The sequence below is a fragment of the Scyliorhinus torazame genome, chromosome 10, assembly GCF_047496885.1.
Source record: "Scyliorhinus torazame isolate Kashiwa2021f chromosome 10, sScyTor2.1, whole genome shotgun sequence".
Classification (NCBI taxonomy): domain Eukaryota; kingdom Metazoa; phylum Chordata; class Chondrichthyes; order Carcharhiniformes; family Scyliorhinidae; genus Scyliorhinus; species Scyliorhinus torazame.
The window spans coordinates 164,198,847-164,223,166 of record NC_092716.1 but is presented as its reverse complement, the minus strand read 5'-3'; the positions used below and the strand labels follow the sequence as shown (position 1 = coordinate 164,223,166).

At 51.0% G+C, this 24,320-nt stretch overlaps 1 protein-coding gene across 1 annotated transcript in view; it reads right to left on the bottom strand.

The window, feature by feature from the left end:
• The window catches only part of trpm5 (transient receptor potential cation channel, subfamily M, member 5), a 183,793-nt gene that overhangs the window by 81,960 nt on the left and 77,513 nt on the right, over nucleotides 1-24,320 (bottom strand). Inside the window, exons 8-13 of the mRNA XM_072518897.1 lie at nucleotides 21,162-21,347; nucleotides 16,938-17,040; nucleotides 16,704-16,822; nucleotides 14,176-14,544; nucleotides 11,357-11,497; nucleotides 260-383 (exon numbers count right to left, since the gene is read on the bottom strand). Of these exons, the coding sequence (XP_072374998.1) occupies nucleotides 260-383; nucleotides 11,357-11,497; nucleotides 14,176-14,544; nucleotides 16,704-16,822; nucleotides 16,938-17,040; nucleotides 21,162-21,347 (1,042 nt within the window). The remainder of the gene's footprint in view (nucleotides 1-259; nucleotides 384-11,356; nucleotides 11,498-14,175; nucleotides 14,545-16,703; nucleotides 16,823-16,937; nucleotides 17,041-21,161; nucleotides 21,348-24,320) is intronic.

The window sequence follows — 24,320 nt, the reverse complement described above, 5'->3', positions numbered from 1 at the left end:
GAGGAAGGATGTTTGAGGGAGGAGGTGGGTGGAAATGGTTAAAAGGCAAATAAAAAATCAAAAAAATGCTCGAGATGTTGACCAACTCAGGCAGTATCTGTCCAGTTAAGTTCCTCCAGCTTTTTTATGGCAAATTAAAATAAACTGATTGCTCCTCTCCATCTGTAAGTATCTTGTGATCAGGACCCTGATCACTACATCAGTGTTGCTGTAAGGAATGTTGCACAGACTCCTCCTTGTATTTTGTGTATCATGATACCTAGTGCCAGTTGATCATATTTTGCCTTCTTCATGCTACGAGCTGTCTCGGCGTCCGATTCCAGATGAGCCATTTCCTTCAAGATTTTGCATGCGGCCAGTGCTGCAGGCACTGCTTCCGGACCCTGGCAGGGATAGAACTCAGTTACTTGCATGTTTCAAGGGAAGGACGAACCTCGTGAGTTCAAAGCTTATCGCACTAAACTTAGGTCCACATTAAAACAGAGTCACAGCTCGCTGAGCATATCTACTAGCAAATTATATCTATACTTTGCCTCAAGGGTGGAAGTCAGGCAGGTAAACCAAAGGGAGAAGAAGCTCAATGGTACAGGCTGTGAGCTTGGGACATTGCCAGGAAGGAGAATGGATTTGGATCACAGTGGGGTGAAAAAGGATGTGTGAGTAAGGATGAAGAAATGAAAGCTTAGGGCATTCAGTGGAGACCAAGGTCGAATCAGTATGGGATTGGGTGCCAGCCTGAAAGTTCATTGCTGCTACCTGAAGAGGATGCATTATTAACACAATAAAGTGTAAGCAGAATCAACTAATTGGAGCTTGATAGTCCTTTTATAACTGAATGTGTCTGCTTGGGTTTTTACCGGGTGCTCCCGTTTCCTCCCACAGTCCAAAGATGTGCAGGTTAGGTGAATTGGGCATGTTAAATTTCCCCTTAGTGTCCAACAATTAGGTGGGATTATGGGGATGGGGCACGGGAGTGGGCCTGGATGGGATGCTCTTTCAGAGGGTTGGCACAGATTTGATGGCCAAATGTCCTCCTTCTGAACTCTAGGGATTCTATGATTCTATGAATGCAACAATGAAAGGGCGACATACCCTGCGAGGACTTTAACCTCCCTCAGCCTGTGCCACTCCCAGAAGATGTACAGCACTCTGGACAGGAATGTCTCCCAATGTATGAAAAGGGACTAAAATAAGTCATGCAAAATCACTACACTAAACTACACAGAGCACAGAGGAATGCACAGAACCAGAGTTCTCTTTACATTCATAATTTTCTTTGAAATGCTGTTTTTTTTCCCATCATTTTTATTTTGCTCCTGATTGCTACCTTAACTTTACTGGCTAAATTCCTAGATGTATCATGAGTTAATTGATGGTATCAGTTAATTAACAAATGCAAAATACTGCAGATACTGGAAATCTGAAATGAAAACAGAAAATGCTGTAAAAACTCAACAGGTCTGGCACCATCTGTGGAGGGAGAAACAGAGTTAATGTTTTGAGTCCAGTATGACTCTTAAGTCATATTAGACTAAAAACATTAACTCTGTTTCTCCCTCCACAGATGATGTCAGACCTGTAGAGGTTTTCCAGCATTTTCTGTTGTCAGTTCAGTTAATGAGTTGTTCGATTTGTTACTTCCAAGTACAACTGCTCCAACAAGTCTAGATTGTAATAACATGCAAGTTGCCAAAAGTCAAATGGTTGTTAGCCAAGAGTGTGTCAGAAATAAAAAGACTTGAATTTATGTTGCACCTTACGCAACCCTCAGGACGTCGAAATAGCTTTACAGTCATAGTATGTATCTGACCTGCATCCAAAATGTACAAGGATGCAGTGGAGTAGACTGAACAATAGATATTATCAGAAATGTTATCTTCTAGACTAACCATGAAGCTTGTACTGAAATGAATAAACGTAATAGAAAATTGACTTGAGGACTAATGTGGAGATGTAATGACGGGATAAACAAAAATGTTGGCTCTGTTGATGATCTCAAATAATGTTGTTAGAGGGAACAACCTGTTACATATATCATTCTTGGTTTTGTAACAGCAACCTCATCTGAGCCACATGGTAGTGGGTTCAAATCCCACTTTGTAATTTTATTTATTATATTACCAATTATTATTTCTTAAATACAATTTATTAGGATTTTAGCATGAGCATAGAAATAATATCTCACAAGTTTTAAAAATCTTGGAAGAACATATTGAGAGAGCAGCTAGAAAAGCTTTTAGGATCTTCATAAATAGAGGCATTGAGTTCAAAAGCACGGAACCTCTATGAATCTCTGGTTATATCGCAATGAGAGTATTGTATCGAGTTCGGGGGCGTGATTCTCCGACCCCCCACTGGGTGATTCGGCGGGGGTGAGAATCGTGCCGCGCCGATCGGCAGGAATCCCCCGGCGATTCTCCGGTCCGCGAAGGGCCGAAGTCCCGCCGCTGTCAACCCACGCCAGCCGGCGTGGACTGAACCACCTTTGGGACGGCGGGACACGGCAGCGCGGGCGGGCTCCGGGGTCCTGGGGGGGCGCGGGGCGATCTGGCCCCGGGGGTGCCCCCACAGGCCTGGCCCGCGATCGGGGCCCAACGATCCGTGGGCGGGCCTGTGCCATGGGGGCACTCTTTTCCTTCCGCCTTCACCATGGTCTCCACTATGGCGGAGGCGGAAGAGACCCCCTCCACTGCGCATGCGCGGGGATGCCGTGAGCGCCCGCTGACGCTCCCGCGCATGCGCCGCCCGGCAAAGTCATTTCCGCGCCGGCTGGCGGGGCACCAAAGGCATTTCCCGCCATCTGGCAGGGCGGAAATCAGTCCGGCGCGGGCCTAGCCCCTCAAGGTAAGGGCTCGGCCCCTCAAGATGTGGAGGATTCCGCACCTTTGGGGCGGCGCAATGCCGGACTGATTTGCGCCGTTTCTGGCTCCGGTCGGCGGACATCGTGCCGATTATGGAGAATCCCGCCCCTGGTCACCACACATTGGGAAGGATGTGACGGTCCTTTGGAGGGGGTAGAGGAGATTTAACTAAGTGATTGTATGATAATGGGTTCTAGTCACACAGTTAGGTTGGAAAAGTAGAGGTTCTCCTTGGAGTACAGGAGATTGAGCGGAGATTTGAAAGAGGTGTACAAGGTTATGACAAATTTAGATAAGGGAGACAAATAAAATCTGATGGTGCAAGAAGAGAGGACCTAAATTTAAGACTTTCGGCAAGAGATGCAGGGAGAATACGAGGCACATTTTTATGCAACAAATGGAAATGACCTGGAACTGGCTGCCTAAGAGGTAAACGGAGGCAATAATTGATTTCAAATACAAATGGGATGGACGTTTGAGGGTAATAAATTTGCAGAGCTACGAGGATAAAGAGGGAAAATGGGACATCTTGGATTGGTCCACAGAGAGCCGGCATGAACTCCATGGCCCAAGCGGCCTCCTTCTGCCCTGTAATAACTATAACTGGAGTATATTCCCCAGGATGACACTTCCAGTGCAATACTGAGAGACTACTGTGCTGTTCAAGATGCCAACTTGGGGCAGCACGGTGGCGCAGTGGAGGGAAAAAGAGTGCCGCCACGGCACAGGCCCGCCCGCGGATCGGTGGGCCCCGATCGTGGGCCAGGCCACCGTGGGGGCACCTCCCGGGGCCAGATCACCCTGCGCCCCCCCAGGACCCCGGAGCCCGCCCGCGCCGCCTAGTCCCGCCGGTAAGGTAGGTGGTTTGATTCTCGCCGGCGGGACTGGCATGATAGCAGCGGGACTTCGGCCCATCGCGGGCCAGAGAATCGCGGGGGGGGGGGGTCCGCCGGCCGGCATGGTGCGATTCCCGCCCCCGCCGAATATCCGGTGCCGGAGAATTTGGCAACCGGCGGGGGCGGGATTCACGCCAGCCCCCGGCGATTCTCCGACCCGGCGGGGGGTCGGAGAATCCCGCCCCAGATGTCAGAGATCCAATTCAGCCTTTCCAATGGAGGTAAAAGATCCCATGACACTATTCGAAAAGCAGCAGCAAGTCCTCCTGATATTCTGGCCAACATGATCACCAACACATAGTGTGATGTGGTATGCTGGAATATTTTGAATTATCCTGAGTGATATTTTGATATGGTGTGCGAAACACATAGGGCGTCATTCTCCGACCCCCCAGAGGGTCGGAGAATGACCGTTGGCCGCCGTGAATCCCGCCCCCGCCGGTTGCCGAAGTCTCCGAAGGGAGAAAAGTCGGCGGGGCGTTAATGGCGCCGCTGCCGTCGGAGAATGGCACGGGTCTGCGCAAGGCAGCCGATTTTCGGCCTGCCGATATTCTCCCTTCCGGATGTGCCGAAGTCCCGTCGACGTGATGACCGTTCACGTCGACGTAAATTAAACCTCCTTTTCATCGGCGTGACCCTGTGCTCCAGGTTCACGCCGACCAGTGTGGAGGTGAGTGACGGCCTGGGGGGTTGGGTCTGGGCAGGCGATGACGTGGCCGCAGTCTGAATGTGTGAGGAGAGATGTGTCTCGGGTTGTGTGTGTGTGTGTGCGGCGGGGGGGGGGTGGTTAGAGTGGGCTGGGTTCCGGGGGAGTGCCGGGTCCGTGCCGGGGAGGAGGTTGGGGTCCGTGCCGGGGAGGGGGATGGGGGGTCCGTGCCGGGGAGGAGGTTGGGGTCCATGCCGGGGAGGAGGTTGGGGGGGTCCGTGCCGGGGAGGAGGTTGGGGTCCGTGCCGGGGAGGAGGTTGGGGGGGTCCGTGCCGGGGAGGGGGATGGGGGGTCCGTGCCGGGGAGTAGGTTGGGGGGGGTCCGTGCCGGGGAGGAGGTTGGGGGGGGGGTCCGTGCCGGGGAGGAGGTTGGGGGGGGGTCCTTGCCGGGGAGGAGGTTGGGGGGGGGGGTCCGTGCCGGGGAGGGGGATGGGGGGTCCGTGCCGGGGAGGAGGTTGGGGTCTGTGCCGGGGAGGAGGTTGGGGGGGTCCGTGCCGGGGAGGGGGATGGGTGGTCCGTGCTGGGGAGGAGGTTTGGGTCCGTGCCGGGGAGGAGGTTGGGGGGTCCGTGCCGGGGAGGAGGTTGGGGTCCATGCCGGGGAGGAGGTTGGGGGGTGTCCGTGCCGGGGAGGAGGTTGGGGGGGTCCGTGCCGGGGAGGGGGATGGGGGGTCCGTGCCGGGGAGGAGGTTGGGGGGGGTCCGTGCCGGGGAGGAGGTTGGGGGGGGTCCGTGCCGGGGAGGGGGATGGGGGGTCCGTGCCGGGGAGGGGGATGGGGGGTCCGTGCCAGGGAGGAGGTTGGGGTCCGTGCCAGGGAGGAGGTTGGGGGGGGTCCGTGCCGGGGAGGGGGATGGGGGGTCCGTGCCGGGGAGGAGGTTGGGGTCCGTGCCGGGGAGGAGGTTTGGGGGGTCCGTGACGGGGAGGAGGTTTGGGGGATCCGTGACGGGGAGGAGGTTTGGGGGGTCCGTGACGGGGAGGAGGTTGGGGGGGGTCCGTGCCGGGGAGGAGGTTGGGGGGGGGTCCGTGCCGGGGAGGGGGATGCGAGGGCAAGTGAGTTGGTCCACCTGGCCAGGTGCCAGCCTCCAACAGTTGGACCCATGCGGTCCATGCCACCTGGCTGGGGGGAGGAGGGGATATGGGCAATGATGACATGTCGTCGTTCCCCTCCCCCCCACCAGGCTGTCATGTTTTCCGATCATCCAGCGATGTTGGCCGCCGTGGTGGCAGCCGCTAATGTCTATGTTGCCCTGGATGAGGAGGAGGAGGAGGAGCGTGCCAGAGAGGCGGCGCAGGCTGCCGCAGAGGGACAGGCGGCAGCCGCCCGGGCTGGAGGGACACCTGACCGACAGAGCGAGGAGGGGGAGGAGGACGTCGCGGCCCCACGGCAACGGAGGCACCCGAGGGCGCCCCGTGTGTACCGGCCCCGGCAGTCATACCAGGACCTCACGGACCGGGAATGCAGGAGGAGACTCCGGATGAGGCGGGAAACCGTGGTACACATCTGCCACCTGCTGGCACACCTGTCTCCGCGTGGCACTGGCGGGGGACACCCTCTCCCCGTGTCCGTCAAGGTTACGGTGGCCCTGAACTTTTATGCAACGGGGTCATTCCAGGCACCGAGTGGGGACCTGTTCGGCATATCGCAGACATCGGTGCATCCGGGCAGTGACAGATGCCCTATATGCCATGGCGCACCGCTACATCCGCTTCCCTGTGGACCGGGCCAGCCAAGATGCCCGGGCCGTGGGCATCTCTGCCGTGGCCGGGTTCCCCATGGTCCAGGGCGCGATTGATGGGATGCACGTCGCCGTGCGGCCACCTGCAGATAACAGGGCCGTGTTCACCAATAGGAAGGGGACCTATTCGATGAACATACAGGTGGTCTGCGACCACCGCATGATGATTCTGCACGTCTGCGCCCGTCACCCAGGCAATGTACACGACTCATACGTGTTGCCGTGGTCATCCATCCCCGGCATGTACGAGGGACGCCATCCCCGGCTGAGGGGCTGGTTGCTGGGCGACAGGGGATACCCATTGCGATCGTGGCTGATGACGCCTATACGGAGGCCACGCAATGAGGCGGAGAACCGCTACAAGGATGCCCATGTACAAGGGGAGTGATAGAGAGGTGCTTTGGCGTGCTGAAGATGCGTTTCAGGTGCCTGGACCTCTCTGGGGGCGCCCTCCAGTATCGGTCAGATAGGGTCGGCCGCATCATTGTGGTGTGCTGCGTCCTGCACAACATAGCCCAGCAGAGGGGCGATGTGCCGCAGGCAGAGGAGGGCGGAGTGGAGGAGCAGCAGGAAGAGGCGCAGTCCTCCCCAGATGAGGGGGATGGGGGTAATGGTCAGGGCAGATGGGGTAGACACAGGCGGGTGGCTGTCCACCGTTACCGGCTGGCCCAGCGGGCACGGGACAGACTGATAGCCGCCCGCTTCACTGACTAGATGGGCGTGGGAATCGGGTAGTATGGCCACAGACCGCACACCATGGCAACAGCCGACCACCCACACCCCCCACCCATCCATCCACCCAGCACCCTCACCCCCCTCCCCAACCCCACCCACCCCACCCGCATGCACACCACCCCCCCATTGCCGATCCACCTGCGGCACAACGGGCTGGGCTCACACAGTTGCGGGTGGACGCGTGTCTATTGCAGGCCATGGAGGATGATGACAACCCGCCCTGCGGTGAGCTCCTGGATCCACATCGTTGGACTATGTCTGACCCATGGCCACAGTACCACCATCCACCCGGACCATCCCTGCATGCGTCTGTGACACTGCAGCGCACGGTCCCGTCCTCTGCCCGGGGGGATGTTGATGGCGGCCCAGGGGGAACGGGGCAGACTCACCTGGGGCTGAGGTAACACCACCCCTCACACACACACTTGCGCTCAACGTACATGACACCCCCGCACGCTTTGGACAGAGCACAAAGGCAGCTTCTGTAGGTGTAACATTGACTTTAATAACCAAAGGAGTTCATGCACGTGCCCTAGCCCCTAAAACCCATCTGTGCCCTGCACACGTGCCAACTTACTCAGTGTCTAATTGTTTGGCCTTACGGGCCCTTTGACTACGTCTACGTGGTTCCCCAGACGGTACAGCAGAACTGGAGGTGGACTCCTGTGATTCCTGCCCTCTGACACTGGATCCCTTTGGCGGCCGTTTCCTGGGGAGTCCTGGCCTAGATGGGCCAGGCTGCGGCCCGGGCGACTGGGATGGCGAGCTGCCAGCCTGTCCTGCCCGTTGCCCACCCGATGCACCTGGGACGGAAGGGGGGGGGGGGTCCGAGGTGTCGCGGTGTTCCGGGACCTCCCCTACAGGGGGAGCCGGTACGGACCACACCACCTCCTCCTCCCTCGGGGTGCCCGATGGCCCCCAGGCCTCTACATGGGTGGGGGATGCGAACGGACTGGCCATCCGACGCTCCCCCGACATCTGGCGCTGCCAGTCCTGGAGGCCCGTGCTGGTATCGACAGGGGTCTGCAGGTTTGCAGCCATGGAGCCCAGGGGGTTGGCAAACCCTGTCTGTGACAGTGCGACGCCGGCTCGCACATGGCCACTGGCGCCGATGCCCTCAGCGATGGCTTGCAGAGACTGGGCCATGGCCTGCAGAGACTGGGCCATGGCCTGCAGAGACTGGGCTATGGCGTTGAGCGCCTCTGCCATCTGGCGCTGGCACTGGCTCATGGCCTCCTGTGAGAGGGCAGCCATGTCCTGGGCCACAGACGCCGCCTGCACGGAAAGCCCCAGGCCTCGCAAACCGTTCCCCATGTCTGACACCGTCGCACCCATTGCCTCCACCGCGGACGCCACCCGTGCGGTGTCGGCCTGGGTGGCACGTATGACCGGCACCATTTCCAGCTCCTGGACGTGGGTGGACTCCTCCACCTGCGACTGCAGCCGCCGCAAGCCGGCCGTCACCCTCTTCGCTCGTCTCCGGGTCGGTGGTTGCATCAGATCTAGGTGTGGGTGTGGTAACTCCAGGAACCCGGGATCCATCTGGGCGGCAGATGTTCGCTTGGCCTGGGCTGCCCTCCGACCGCCCGGTCCCTCTGCTGCTCCTACCTCCACCTGCTGTACCGGGATGGCTGTGTTGTGCGCACCAGTGAGTGTACCAGACGCCTCATCACTAAAGTGCCCAACCGAGGTGAGTGTTTCTGCGATGGTGGAGGGTGTTGGTGACAGCAGTGGCGTTGTGTCGTGCTCTTCGTCCCACTCTGAGTCCATGGCACTTTGGGGTGGGGGTTCGTCTCCACCCATCCACTCTGAATCACTGTCCGGTATTTCGTCTTCCTGGGTAGTGCTGTCCTGGGTAGGGGTGTCCTGGGTAGTGGTGTCCTGGGTAGTGGTGTCCTGGCTCGGATGTGACGGGGGCCTGTGGCTGCCCCCCTCGTCGCTGGGTGGTCGCTCCCGCACGTGACGGGGGTGTCGTCTCCCTGTTGCTCCAGGTCTCTCCGTCTCCCGTGGTGTGCGAGGGCCATCCTGCGGGCGTCGCATGCTGGAGAGTCCGGGTCTCTCTGCCTCCCGTGGCCTCCGAGGGGCATCCTGCGGGCGTCGCATGCTGGAGGGTCCGGGTCTCTCTGTCTCCCGTGGCCTCCGAGGGGCATCCTGCGGGCGTCGCATGCTGGAGGGTCCGGGTCTCTCCGTCTCCCGTGGCCTCCAAGGGGCATCCTGCGGGCGGTCTGCATCTGCAGGGATGGGTGCCTGATGTTTGCTCCTGCGATACACAATGAAGCATGCATGGTTAGACACGCAGGCAGTGATCAGGTGATATGGGGGAGGGGATAGAGGGGAGGGGGGATATGGGGATGGGGTGATATGGAGAGGGGGATATGGGGGATATGGGGATATGGGGGAGGGGGGATATGGGGGGATATGGGGGAGGGGGGATATGGGGGAGGGGGGATATGGGGGAGGGGGGATATGGGGGAGGGGGGATATGGGGGAGGGGGGATATGGGGGAGGGGGATATGGGGGAGGGGGGATATGGGGGAGGGGGGATATGGGGGAGGGGGGATATTGGGGAGGGGGGATATTGGGGAGGGGGGATATTGGGGAGGGGGGATATGGGGAATATGGGGGAGGGGGGATATGGGGGAAGGGGGATATGGGGAAGGGGGGGATATGTGGGAGGGGGATATGTGGGAGGGGGATATGGGTGAGGGGGGATATGGGGGATATGGGGGAGGGGGTATATGGGGGAGGGGGGATATGGGGGAGGGGGGATATGGGGGAGGGGGGATATGGGGGAGGGGGGATATGGGGGAGGGGGGATATGGGGGAGGGGGGATATGGGGGAGGGGGGATATGGGGAGGCTCACCCTGCCTGCTCTGACGAGGTCGTTCACCTTCTTGTGGCACTGGGTGCCTGTCCGTGGTGTCAGGGCCGCAGCGGTGACGGCCTCTGGCACTTCCCTCCACAGACGCCGGCTGTGGAGTGGGGCAACTCTGCGGCCGTGCCCGGGATACAGGGCGTCCCTCCTCTGCTCCACTGCGTCCAGGAGCGCCTCCACATCCCGTGACTCGAATCTCGGGGCTGAGCGGCGGCCAGCCATCCTGTCGGGTGTTCCGGTCGGGTGTTCCGGTCGGGTGGGGGGGAGCAGCGCGGCCTTATGAGCCGTCACGCTGTGTGGCGCGTATGACGCTGCACGGCGTGAACCACGTGCGCAAGCGCGGATCCAGTTACGTCGCTGCTAGCCCATTTCGGGCCAGAGACATTTGACCCATTTGTCCGACGTGACGCAAGTCGGATTTGCGCCGTTTTTTGCGCCGATCGGCGGACTTTGCGCCGATAACGGAGAATTTCGCCCATAGTCTCATGCTCAGGATTCTCACACTTAGGCACTAATACATATGTATGCGTAACATATCATCACACATTGAATCTCACACACACAATCAATCTCACGTGCGCCCACATGCAAATGGGGTTTCTGCCACACTAACTGAAGTTATGGCAATGAAGGGAGAGCCGCTCCACGGCAAATTTCCAGGAGACTCACTGGCTTTGAACAGTAATTAGTGACTTATATTTAAAAAGAAAAACCTGCACAAATTTGAGAGGGATAGCTCGATGAAACATAGGATTTATCTGCTGTGTGTGGAGGCTGAGGAGCTGGAAGACTCCAAACTGAAGGTGCCACAGTGAGAAATGAGCAGGAGGCTGTAATTATAATGAGACAAGTGCACTGTTGCTTTTTCCTCTCACCGCACTCTGTGGTGCACAAGGCAGTCTTTCAACTGTTCCCATAGTGAGACTTTTCCTAGAACAGGTCGCTAGCTGGTTGCCAGAGGCTTACTGCTTGAAGGGGTGCCTCTCCACACCAAGTATAGCTGACCAGGAATCTCTCCCAATCTTACCACCTACCACTTGCATGTTGGAAAGATTTTGCAGGTTGACACTCAACCTGTTACACCGCATTATGAGCACACCTTTTTACCATCAAGTCCTGTGGAGGGACTCAAATACAGAGCTTCTGGCTCCGATTAAAGTGTATTAGGAATATATAATGTGAAGCATTAACAAGACAAAGCATGGTTTGTAAACAGGGATTGCATTCAGAGACTCATTGTAACAATTTTGTACCTTGTAAGTTAATAATAAACTATGGGTGGGATTTACCACGCAACCCGCCACGTGTTTTGCAGTGGCAGAAGGCTGCCAGCTATTGGTCGGCTTCAGTATTTTCTGGTCCCCCTATTGTTAATGGTGTTTTCCACTGAATGCACCCTTTGCCGCCATGAAACCCGCGGTGAGGGTGCGCCATGAGCAGGAGCGGAAGATCCTGGCGGTGTGAACAGCTGGAAATTTCCAGCCTATCTCTTGCTGGGTTTTATGATTTGAAATACAGCAAGGCCTAGATTTCCCCGAGAAGCTGCTCACCATTTCCCAGAAGTAGTTAGCCATTTCTTGACGGTTCAGTAGCACTGCCCACAAAAAGAGGTCCCTCCAGGGGTTTTCCAGCTTCTGCCTTAAATCAGGCATCACAAACAACCTCTGGCCACGTAATTTACTGTTCAGCTCCTGAAAGGGTATATTGAATTTGAATATCTGAACACAAAACCAACTGTCAGTCCCATCAAAGCGAAACTCAATCATTAGAAACATGAAAAATAGAAACAGGAATCAGTCACTCGGCACTTGGGAGTCTGCTTCACCATTCAATATGATCATGGCTGATCTTCTATCTCAATCCCATACTCTTTGATGTCTTAAGAGTCTTGAAACATCAATTTCCTTCTTAAATAGACTCACCTGATGAAGGAGCTGCGCTCCGAAAGCTAGTGATTCCAAACAAACCTGTTGGACTTTAACCTGGTGTTGTAAGACTTCTTACTGTGCCCGCTTGGCATCTTACAGTGCCAACGCTGGCATCGCCACATCATGGCTTCTTAAATACGTTCAGTGACTTGGCCTCCAAAGCCTTGTGTGGGAGAGAATTCTATCCTGCTATTATTATCCTTATTCAGTTTGTTGTACTTTCCTAAGTGAGACTCTTCCCTTCTTTCCTTTCCTATATTAGACCCTCTTCTGGTGCAAAGACACTTGATCCTCATTCCCACCACCTCACTTTTCCTCTCTCCCATTCTCAGTTGAATGAGTTGGAGGGTAGAGAATTGTTTCTACCTCTCCATAGATGCCCTTTGTGTGGCATTTATGATGGGGGAAGGACATTATCTCAGTGAGGGGTTCAGCAGAAATACCTCAATGGGGAATGGGGAGTGCCTCAGCTGGAAGGAAGGGGTGGTTGGAAACGAGCTGCCATCAAAGGGGGACTATCACGGGGTGGGCATTAAGTGCCTCGATTACGGGTATCTATGACAAATTGGGTGAAATTGTACAGCCCTTCCTGTCGGCATGATCTTCAGTCCTGCCGATCGTGACCCTCCCACCCCCACAGAATGTTGGCTGGTTGCAGGGGGTGGGAGATATACAAAACCCGTGGACATTGGCAGGACTGGAAGATCCCGTCACCGGCCAATGGCAGGCTGCCAAGCATACCAGCCCATTGCTTAAATAGTAGAGGTGGGAATTTGCCTCAGTGGGTGAGAGTGTTGGAGATAGTGGTGAGGAGAGTTTAGCAAAATGTTTCACTTGGGCACAAGAGCTAAGGTAATGTATGAGAGCCCAAGTTAATAAGTTACTGAACTGTAATTTCAAGAAATATATAGCTTATATTTCATTATTTTTCAGGTGTTGTCAACTGTAAAGTATTGAGACCTGAATGTTGGAACTCCAAGTCCAAATTTATTAGCCAGAATGGGAGTCGATTTTTGACAGTTCCTTCAAGTAGTGAAGAGCCTCAAAGGTGATCTTGAACTGAAACACTGGCTTAGTCCATGTTTCGCACAAGACGTCATGAACGAGCGCTGGTAATCGCCACCTGTAGGATCGTTAAGAGGCTGAGTGCCACCTGAATTGCCTGCTAGTGCTTATTAACAAGACTGTGCAGTATTTTGGGTGCATAACACTTTTTTTTCCCTTCCTTTTTAAAATAAATTTAGGGGACCCAATTCATTTGTCCAATTAAGGGGCAATTTAGCGTGGTCAATCCACCTAACCTACACATCTTTGGGTTGTGGGGGTGAAAACTCCACATGGACAATGACTCAGAGCTGGGATCAAACCTGGGACCTCAGCTCCGTGAGGAAGCAATACTAACCACTGCGCCACCGTGCTGCCCATGGGTGTATAACACTTGACCTATTGGTTTCTCCCAGTATTGAGCAGCTAGATGGGAATAAACAAATCATTGCTGAGGATTTTGAACCAAAGTTATGTCATAGAATCTCTACAGTGCAGAAGGCCAGTTGGCCGCTTGGGTCTGCACTGACCCTCTGAAAGAGCTCCCCATCTAGGTCCATTGCCCCACTCTATCCCTGTAACCTCACCTAAACTGTACATCCCTGGACCCTAAGGGGCAATTTTAGCATGGCCAATCTACCTAACCTACATATCTTTGGACTGTGGAAACTGGAGCACCTGGAGGAAACCCACGCAGACATGGGGAGAAAGTTCAAACTCCACACAGAGTTCAAACTCCACCCAAGGCAGGAATTGAACCCAGGTCCCTGGTGCTGTGAGGCAGCAGTGCTAACCACTGTACCACCGTGCTGCCTGTTATCATCTTTTACTCTTCCCTTACTGTTCTTTGATCAATGGTAACCTCCAAAATGTTGATTGTGGGAGATTCAGCGATGGTAATGCTATTGAATAACATGTAATGACCAATCTACATACAATGTACAATTCAATGTCCTGGTTAGGGGTATAGTTTGTGCCGTGATGATGCTACCTGTGCTGAACTAGTAATTCAGAGGGCTGGACTAATAATTTTGCAGAACAAGAGTTTGAATCTTGCTATAGCAGCCTGAGAATTGAAATCCAGTTTGAAAAAAATGGAAATAAAAAGCTGACATCAGCTAAATTGACCAGGAAAGTTATCAAATCACCATAACATTTCCAACTGATATACTCATGTCTTTTAGGCATGGAAACCTGCTGCCCTTGTTCAGTCTGGCCTAGATGTGACTCCACTCCCACTTGATTCTAAACTGCCTTCTGAAGTGTCTTGGTAAATCAAACTTTTTCATGATGTCTGGGAATTTGCCAGAAATGTCAGCCTTGTCAGTGATACCCACACCCCACTAATTAATTTATCAAAAATAGAAATAAATTCCTAGGCTGGGCCTTACACTTACTGTTATTGACTTTTTAACACCCAAGGGCTTGCGAGAGGGGTTGTATTCCTGGAAGATCCCCTTGCATGCATCATGGAGGAAATCCTTCAGCACCTTAGACACTTCATACAGGGTAAACTTGGGCTTCTTCTCCAAGGAGTCACGATGTAAATTGGGGTTCATGCCTGTTATAGTAAGTCTCTGCTCCTCAAGTTTTTTCAGTAAGAGCTCATAGAGGAGGCACTTTTGCGGGATCGAACAGTAGAGCTCCTGGAGCCGGCCATAGTTAAGGAAGTCATACATATTCATTCCATTATCAATGAACAACCGGACAAACTCTGGCTTGTCATTCACCAAGGCATCCATCATTACTTCTTCCAGGTCGCAAGACTACAAGACAAAGCACATGATATTGTTCTTGTATAGGGCCCTGATTAGGAGACGTTGTTATGACCAACAGACTTTATAAAATAGTTACCTTGTAAACTGTCTCTTTTAATTTAAGATAAAGCAGAATGCTATGGAATAGGGGCATGGCGAGAACTGGTACTGAGCCCTACAAGGTGACAAGCCCATGCAAACTGGTTGCCGTAGGTTCAGGGACCCAAATCAAACCTCATTCAAAGTTTGTGTATGCTTTAACACCTGAACACAAAAGAAGAGGCATCTGGCCTTCCTGTGTGCAGACTTAGAGACACAGTCTGAGTAAGATGCAAAGATCCTGTTTGGGGGGGGGGGGGGGGGGGGGTCGGCATGGGTGCATATGGAGGCAGCTTCTTGAAGGGGCACAAGTCTGGGGGCGCTGGTAACTGCGCCTCTGCCGTTCCCGCCAGCGCGGTACTCCACCAGCCCCGTGGTGGTGGCAGCCTTGAGAGTCTGGGGGCAGTGGAGGAGACATGTGGGAGCAGAGGGAGCATCGGTCTGGTCACCAATCTGTAATAATCACCGGTTTGTCCCGGGGAGGATGGACGAGGGGTTCTGAATTTGGCGGAGAGCGGCGATTGAGAGGATGGGGGACTTGTTTATAGAGGGGAGCTTTCCGAGCATGAGGGCTCTGGAGGAGAAGTTTGCATTGGCGGGGGGAAATGAATTTTGATATCTGGTGTGGGACTTTCTGCATAGACAGGTACCAACCTTCCCACTCCTGCCGCTAAGGGGGATTCAGGATAGGGTGGTTTCTAGAGGATGGATAGGAGAGGGGAGCATTTCTGACATTTATAAGGAGCTTATGGGATCAGAGGAGACTCAGACCGAGGAACTGAAGCGAAAGTGGGAGGAGGAGCTGGGGGGGGGAGGGGGGGAGATAGAGGAGGGCCTTTGGGCGGACGTGTTGAGTAGAGTCAACGCGACCGCAACGTGTGCCAGGCTTAGCCAGATTCAATTCAAAGTCGTTCACATGACAGTGGCCCAGATGAGCAGATTCTTTGGGGTGGAGGACAGGTGCGCAAAATGTGCGGGAGGACCGGCGAACCATGTCCACATGTTTTGGACATGTCCAAAGCTTAGGGGATTTTGGCAGGGGTTTGCAGATGTCATGTCCAAGGTATTAAATACAAGGGTGGCATTGAGTCCAGAGGTGGTGATTTTCGGGGTGTCGCAGGATCCGGGAATCCAGGAGGAGAAAGAGGCAGATATTCTGGCCTTTGCTTCCCTGGTAGCCTGGAGGTGGATATTACTAGCATGGAGGGACTCAAAGCCCCCAAAGTCGGAGCCCTGGCTATCGGACATGGCTGGCTTTCTCTGCCTGGAGAAAATTAAGTTCGCCATGAGAGGGTCATTGTTAGGGTTCACCCGGAGGTGGCAACCATTCATCGACTTCTTCGCAGAGAATTAATCGTCAGCAGAAGGGGGGGGGGGGGGGGGTAGGTTAGCGTAGAGTAGGGGATTAAGTAATGGTGGGACCTGTGGGGGAGGGAGGCGGTATTTGCACTATTTTTATATTTTTATGTACATTGTTTATATTGCTGCTGTTACAATGCCAAAAAAAACCTCAATAAAATGTTTATTTAAAAAAACCATGCAAAGATCCTGGACAGAGGGAGATGCTGCTGGGTGTGCGGTGCGAAGCAGGGAAGCTACAACTATGAGAACAGGAGGCCTGTAAGAATCTGTTCAGAAAGAAAATGACAGAACAGACTTTTGGAGGTCATTCTTTTTTAATTCAGGATCTGACCATGGGAAATTCAATTGAAGCATACAAAGGTTTCAATAAGCCTTTCAATCACACTAATTCTGCCAAAATGTCTTTATCTGAATGAAGTGCTCGCCTGTTTCATTCTCATTCCAGATAACCCCAGCATTTAGATTTTATTTTTCAGGTTGGCAGATTTCAGATTTTCTTTTCCTACCTCAAATCAAACTGGTCTGGTGCATCTCACTTGGTTCTGACCCAAATGGAAATTGCAACCCGATATAAAGTTGCCAAAGTGTTAAAGACTGCAGTTCCACAGCTATTGAACCCACCTTGCTGCTAACTTTAATAGGAGAATCTCACTCCCTCATGCTTTCCTCTTACACCTTGGTCTACTGACATAAATTACACGTCTTACCGTCCACACCACATCACCATTGAAGATCTCACTCTTGGCAATATCCACCCTGTTCCAGGCAACGGCAAGTTTTAGTTCATCCAGATACTCCTGAGCTTCTTGAGTTTGACTTTTACACGCTACAGGAGAGAAAGACTATTATTGTGTGCATGATACCTGCTTTTAATGTAATATTTTACATTACATTTTCATGCCAGAAGGTGTTCATTGTAAACTTAGTAAATATCTCCCTACCTTTGACAAGTGCTTTCAAGATAATGGTGTCCAAGTCCTCAGAGTTCTCCTGCTCGGAGTCATGTACTGTTAAAATATGGTCTTTGGCTATGATGCTTTGAATCTAAAAATAATCCAAAGTGTGCTTTCATTTTTTGTGGCAGGAACATATTTTAGATTAGTGTACCCAAGATTATTAAATCATGTAGGTCAAGTTTTAAATATCTCACATTAAAGATGACTGATATTTATGAACATTCTCTAGTTTGTACAATTATAATCCCTCCTTTGAATTCAAAAGAGGATAAACTTCACAAAGGATGTATATTGCACAAGAGAGGTCATAAACTGCAGATATTGTAAGGTTCAGGATAAAGTGGAAAGTTCTGCTGATGAAGAAAAGGACAATTCCTGTCGAACTGAAATGCTGCAAGAATGGCTTATTTATTTATGGGATGTGGGTGTAAAAGGCAGGGCCAGCATTTATTCCCCATCCATTGAGAAGATGATGATGAGTTGACTTCTTGAACTAAGTGGCTTGTCAGTCCACTTGTTGTGGGATTAGTGTGACATTTAACAGATCGGTAAGAATGGTAAGGTTCTTCCTAAAGGATATTAGTGCTCCACAATTTGATTTTATGATTTAATTTTGTTAAAGTTACACTTTCATGGGATGAGTGTGTGATTGGAAAGGCCAGCATTTGTTGCTCATACCAATCCTTTAACTACTAGTCCAGTAACATAACCAGTAAATTGCCTTATGCATTTTTTGTTTGTCATTATTAGTTTATTGTAAAAGAGTTAAAGCATTGCCCAGCAGGAATGATGTGCTTTCTATAGACAGAACAAACTGCACTCTATTCCTGATCAGTTGAATTAATTCGCTCATCCAACAAATTACCTTGTTTTTATCCAGTAACTTCTCTATACCTACAAGACATTTCAATAACCAACAACAACAATGTACATTTATATAAAAATGATATAAGGATCACAAGATTGCAATCAAAAATATGGATGCCTAGCCAAAGAATGAAACATTAGGTGATGAAAACCTTAGTGGGTAGTGGGTTTTAAATTCTGAAACAAACCAGAATAGAAAAGAAAAATAGCTGAAGGAGAGCATCTATGAAATAGTGATCTCAACATAGTACAGTTTAAGATAATGGGTGGGATTCTCCGGTCCTGGGCCAGGTCGGAGAATCGGCATGGGGGGGGTGCAATTTGCACGTCGCCGCTCCGATGCTGGTCCGCCGATTCTCCAGTCACCGGAGAATCGCGCCATTGGCGCAGGTCGTGGGCCGCTCTACGCGGCTACCTAGACGATTCTCCGTGCTTGATGGGCCGAGTGCCCGCCGAGATAGGCCGAGTCCCGCCGGCGCCGTTCGTGTGTGGTCCTACCCGGCGGGACCTCGCCATTCATGCTGCGAGACGCGGCCTGATGGGAGGAGGGGGGATCCAACCCGGGGGGGGGGCTCCACGGTGGCCTGGCCCGCGATCGGGGCCTACCGATCGGCGGGCAAGCTTGTCCTGGTGGGGGCCTAAGTTCCTCTGCGCCGAGCCCCTGTACTCTCCACCATGTTGCGTCGGGGCTGGCGCGGAGAAGGCAACCCGGCCGTAGCACACATGCGCGGACCCGCGCCGCTCGTTCTGACGCCGGTATCAGCAGCTGGAGCTGCGTGAAGCGCTCCAGTGCCGTGCTGGCCCCCTGTGCGGCGCAGGATCACTGGTCCTAGGGGCCTGTTGACGCCGTCATAAAACGCGACGATGTTTACGACGGCGTCAACACTTAGGCTCAGGATCAGAGAATCCCGCCCAATAAGTGAGAAAGACCAAAGTAATAAATTCAAAACAGATTGACTTTAAGTGGATGAGAATTGAATTAAGGAAAGTAAACTGGAAAAATGTATTGACAGACAAAAATAGAGCAGCAGGAGGATGTATTTAAAACAGTGATCTACGGAGTTCAGGCAAAATCTATCCCACCCAAAAGCAAGAGCAAATTAACCAGTAATAACACATCATGATGGATAAAAAATAAGAGCAAAATTGGAATAAAAGAAAAAAAGCATACATTAACAAAAGGGAATATAAAATAGGTCGGGAGGGAGTTAAAAACAATTAGGAGATGGATAAACTACAAAACAAAATAATCAGGGAATAAAATAATGGTAAATTGTTCAACAGAAACATAAATGACAAAAGCAAGGGAGGAGCCACTATGGGATACATAAGATACACTAACAAGTAACAACATGAAAATGGCATTTACATGATGGACATGACATTAGAAGAAGGAATCAAATAAGATATAAAGGACATTTACGACAAAAGCATGAAGATTGTTGATTAACTAATGTAATCACAGTTGTTCACTCACCTTTTACATGAACAATTTGGATGTGGGAATTGGAAATACAATTTCAAAATTTACAGGTGACACCCCAGGTGTGTATTTCTATGAACAACTTGAAATGAAATGAATGAAATGAAAACTGCTTATTGTCACAAGTAGGCTTCAAATGAAGTTACTGTGAAAAGCCCCTAGTCGCCACATTCCGGCGCCTGTTCTGGGAGGCTGGTACTTGTATTTATATAGCCCCTTTAACAAAACAAAATGTCCCATTGTGTATTATAAAGCAAAATCTGACCCCGAGCCAGAGGAGGATGGCAATAAAATGCAGAAAGTATCATGATCCCACACCAGACATCAACTGTTACTCTGGGTGGTTTGGTGGCACACTAGTTAGCACTGCTGCCTCACAGTGTCAGGGAGCTGGATTTGATTCTGACCGAGAGTGACTGTCTGTGTGAGTTTGCACGTACTCCCAGGGTCTGTAGGGGTTTCCTCTGGGTGCTCTGATTTCCTCCCACAGTCCAAAGATGTGCAGGTTAGGTGGATTGGACATGGTAGGTTTCTGGGTTATGGGGATAGGGTGCGACCATATTCTAGTTAGGGTGTGCTTTTGGAGGGTTGGTGCAGACTCAATGGGCCGAAAGGCTTTCTTCTGTACTGTAGTGATTCCATAATTCTATACTGGACCGAAACCCCTATATTTTATTTTATTTGAAAGACGGAGAGGAAAGGATACTTCGCTCCAAGAGTTTTCCCATGCACAAATAGCGATATGGTATATTAAAACAAACTTTATAACACAGGATTAAAATAACGTTAAAATCACACAAGAATATAGCCTACAATTACCAATTAAACAATGCTTGACAATGAAACACGGCTATCTTTTATCTCCACTCAAGCAAAACCCATCTTAGGTCAAAATCCACTTTTAAATACAGTTAGCCAACTGCTTGCTGTACAGTTAGCCAACTGCGTACAGTTAGACAACTACTTGCTGTATAGAAATGTCTTGGATAAACCACTTTGAGAGAAAGATTCTCCAGGAAACAGCTGGCAGATTCTTTACTGCCTCAAACTACTGTTTCAACTGCCAGCCTTTGAGACTGCTCCTGTCCAGTTCACAGGCGAATCTTTAACTTACTGTTTTAAGAGCAGCTGCTCGTCTATTCACATCCCAATCTAAAACTGAATTTTAAAACTGAAAAACTTAATACCTGACTGCTTCAGCTCCAGGCTCCATCCAATAACTATCATCTTACTAAAACTAAACACAATGGACGGAATTTAATGGAAACATTTCTAAGTTCATTTGTGGAGGTTTTTCAGGGAGTTACCCGCTGGCATATTCCCCACCCTATCAGACGACACACAGTCACTTTTTTGGGCCCTGGAGAGTTTCTCACCGGTTTAGCCCACACTTAGAAATTTTTCCAGAGAATCGCGCCCTAAGTATTGTAGCGAGCGGGAATTGAGGCGAACTTCCCGGCCCTCTGCGCAGTGAAGCTGGCAACGCTCTTCAACGTTACTTGGTCCACTTAACGAGGCCTTGATGAATAAAGAGATTTTTGTTAGGTATGGGTATCAAATGATACATTTCAAAAGGTCTACAGATACAAATGATTTAATTGAACAGCAGAGCACGTTTGGGGAAGTGAATTCAACACTAACCACAATTCAACATCAACTGTCATAAGATAAAAGCAATAACTACGGATTCCGGAATCTGAAACAAGAACAGAAAGCGCTAGACAAGCCCAGCATGGCTGTCAGCATTTGTGGGAAGAGAATGGAGCTAACATTTTGAGTCTGGATGACTCTTTGTCAATGCTGACTTAAAGCAGGCCCCCTACATGTGTTCAATGCACTGATGATAATGCTAACCGTACCAGTTTGGTCCATTTGAGAATATCTTCCCTGGAAAAGGTTTCTTTGGGGAATTTTTCTTCAAGTTGTTCTTGTACAGTCTCTGGAACCAAAGCTTCATGCATCAATGAGGCAATAACATCGGCAATGCCTCCAGATCCTGCCAGGATCAGCCATGGAACAGAGTTTTCCATCCCTCGGTGCACTTTCTAAAAAACAAATTGAAGCACACTTATCAAGATTGATGTTTTTTGTTTTATTAACAGCAAGCATTGAATATTCATCTTTAACAACTGTCCCAAGACCACAGAAAATAAAGTCACCCAACTGCTTCAGGGCATAAGTAAACCATAATGGGACAGACTGCCATGTTATGTGACAAACTCAGTCCAAAAGAAAGTTGGTGCTTGTTTTCTTTATTAATTTTCTCTATCAATTTTTCTACTCCAAACTTCCTTTCCTGGATGCTTTGTCTGCTCACTAGAATACATTCCATGTGGCACTCTGTGATAATTCATCCACTCATCCCGTTTTTTATAATTCACTCATGAGATGTAGACGTCACTTGGCTTTTACTGCCCATCCATAATTTCCGTTGAGAAGGTGGTCGTGAACTTCCTTCTTGAACACCACAGGCCATGTGGTGAAAATATTCCCACAATGATGTCAGATAGGGTATTCCAGGATTTTCATCCAGCGACAATGAAGGAACAGTGATATAGTTCCAAGAAAGGATGATGAATGGCTTGGAGAGGAACTTGAAGGTAGTGGTGTTCCGATGTATCCTTTTTCTTACTAGAATCTCTATAGTGCAGAAAGAGGCCATTTGGCCTGTCGGGTCTGCACCGACACTCTGAAAGAACACCTTATCTAGGCCCACTCCCCCACCCTATCCCTGTGACCTCATCTAGCCTGTCCATCCTAGACGCTAAGGAGCAATTTTTATCATGACCAATCCACCTAACCAGCACATCTTTAGACTGTAGGAGGAAACCGGAGGAAACCACGCAGACATGCGGAGAAAGTGCAAACTCCACACAGTTACCCCAGGCTGAAATTGAACCCAGGTCCCTGGTGCTGTGAGGCAGCAGTGCTAACCACTGTACCGATTACCATCTGGAAGGACAAGGGCAGAGGTCATATATTTAAGATGTGCTGCCAAAGAATCTTCAGCAAGTTGCCGCAGTGTATCTTGTACATGGTATACACAGCTGCCAGTGTGCATTGGTGATGGAGGGAGTCAATGTTTAAGCTGGTGGATGAAGTGCTGATCAAGTGAGCTGCTTAATCCTGGATGATGCTGAGCTTCTTAGAGTGTTGGAGCTGCACCGAGCCAGGCAAGTGGAGAGTATTCCGTTACGCTCCTGTCTTTTGCCTTGTAGATGGTGAACAGGCTTTGGAGAGTCAGCAGGCGAGTAACTTGCCATAGAATTCCCAGCCTCTGATCTGCACTTGCAGCCACAGTATTTATATGGCTAGTCCATCTGATCAATAGTAACCCTTGGGACTTTTAATGATGGTAATGCCAAGCTGTGAAGAGAACCTCTAAAACGCATCAGGAGATTTACTGGGGCACTTGGATAAGAATGTCACAACCACTTAAGGAACATTTATTCCACAAATTCTCTGAGAACTTAAGCTAAAAAGAGTAAGTGTGATCCCGCCTTACTGGACATCTTATAGGAGCCACCATGAGAAAAGGGAGTGCTTCGTCATTGCTAGGGGTGTCACTTGGTTGGGGTAGGAATGTGAGGAGTAAATGAGGCCAGGCAGCAAAGCACCACCTGCTGCAGGAGGGAGGTTAGGAGGAAAAGGAGGGTGAGGTGGCATCCTTCCCTCCTGCATTTACAGAATATCACTCCTCCTCTGGACCTCATCCAGCAGCGTCTCCAGAGAAGGAGATAAGGATGTGTACTGTTAACCTTCTCACTCAGTCTCTGTGCCAATCTGCGATTTGCTACTGTGTCCCAGCCAGAGAGCTCCACACCTTCAGTCGATGTGTATGCAAGGAGCCCCCTTATCAGTCATGAAATTTTAATTTTTTTCCCCCTGTGCACCCTGTGTATTTTCTTGATAGTGCACAGCTGTCTGGTTCACTGCAGGGCCCAAATAAGTCTCTCAGCTGTCGGCTTGGAAACAAATCAGAGGCCAACTATCGCTGGCATGAGCATTGGGTCCTTGTCTCGCTCTGCAAGGCCACTGTCTACCTTGTTCCGTATCTATGGCTTTCCAATGAGCTGCCTGCTCTAACTGGCAAAGCAGCAGCAGCCCTCAACATGGCTGCCATCTGCCTTTCCACTGGCACCAGCCTCCTGAAGTGACAGTGCCTCGAATTGGGCACCAAGTGTCTCCTCGCCAATTAGACCATTTCCATTTGAAAATTACATTGTAAATGTGATGGAGCTCGGATGCAGGGGCAGACACAGAATTCTCTGGGTGTCAGGTTCCCGATCACAAACTAGAAATCTGGCCCAAAAGTCCATCTCCTTGTCCGGATGGGAGTCAGGAACATTTCTTTTAACAGGTTCAGTTTTTGAGATACAAACATCGAATAAAGGAGAAAGCCTGCTATGAACTGGTTGCTCTTCCAGTATGACTTGCCTTTATTATGTTAACTTTTTTTACAGGTCACGAATCTTACCCAACTGTGGTAAACCACGTTATTGCATTACATGTATTGTATAGTATTGTGCATGCCTGGGTTTGTCTAGGCTGGCTCCCCCTGTGGCTCCTCCCCTCGGGCTTCTGTATAAAAAGTGGCAAGTCTCCGCCTCCGGACCCAGTTCGGATCCCGAGGCAGGAGGCTTGCTGTTTAGTGTATTAAAGCCTCAGTCACGGTCATCACTCGTCATGTGTTATTGATGGTGTATCAATTTAATAAACTAAACTCAAGATGAACTCATCGCACAAGCTTAATCGCTTGCACCTGGATCCACAAGCAGCCGACGCTACAGAAACGTTGAACACTGGCTAAGCTGCTTCGAGGTGTACCTCACATCCTTCAATGAAGACCTCACAGACCTCCATAAGAAGCAGGTCCTCCACGCATGGGTGAGCCCAAGGGTCTTTTCCCTCATCAGGGACGCCCCCTCGTACGTGGAAGCAATAACGCTGCTAAAAGGACACTACGTGAAATCCTTAAACCAGGTACATGCTAGGCACCTCCTCGCCACGAGACGGCA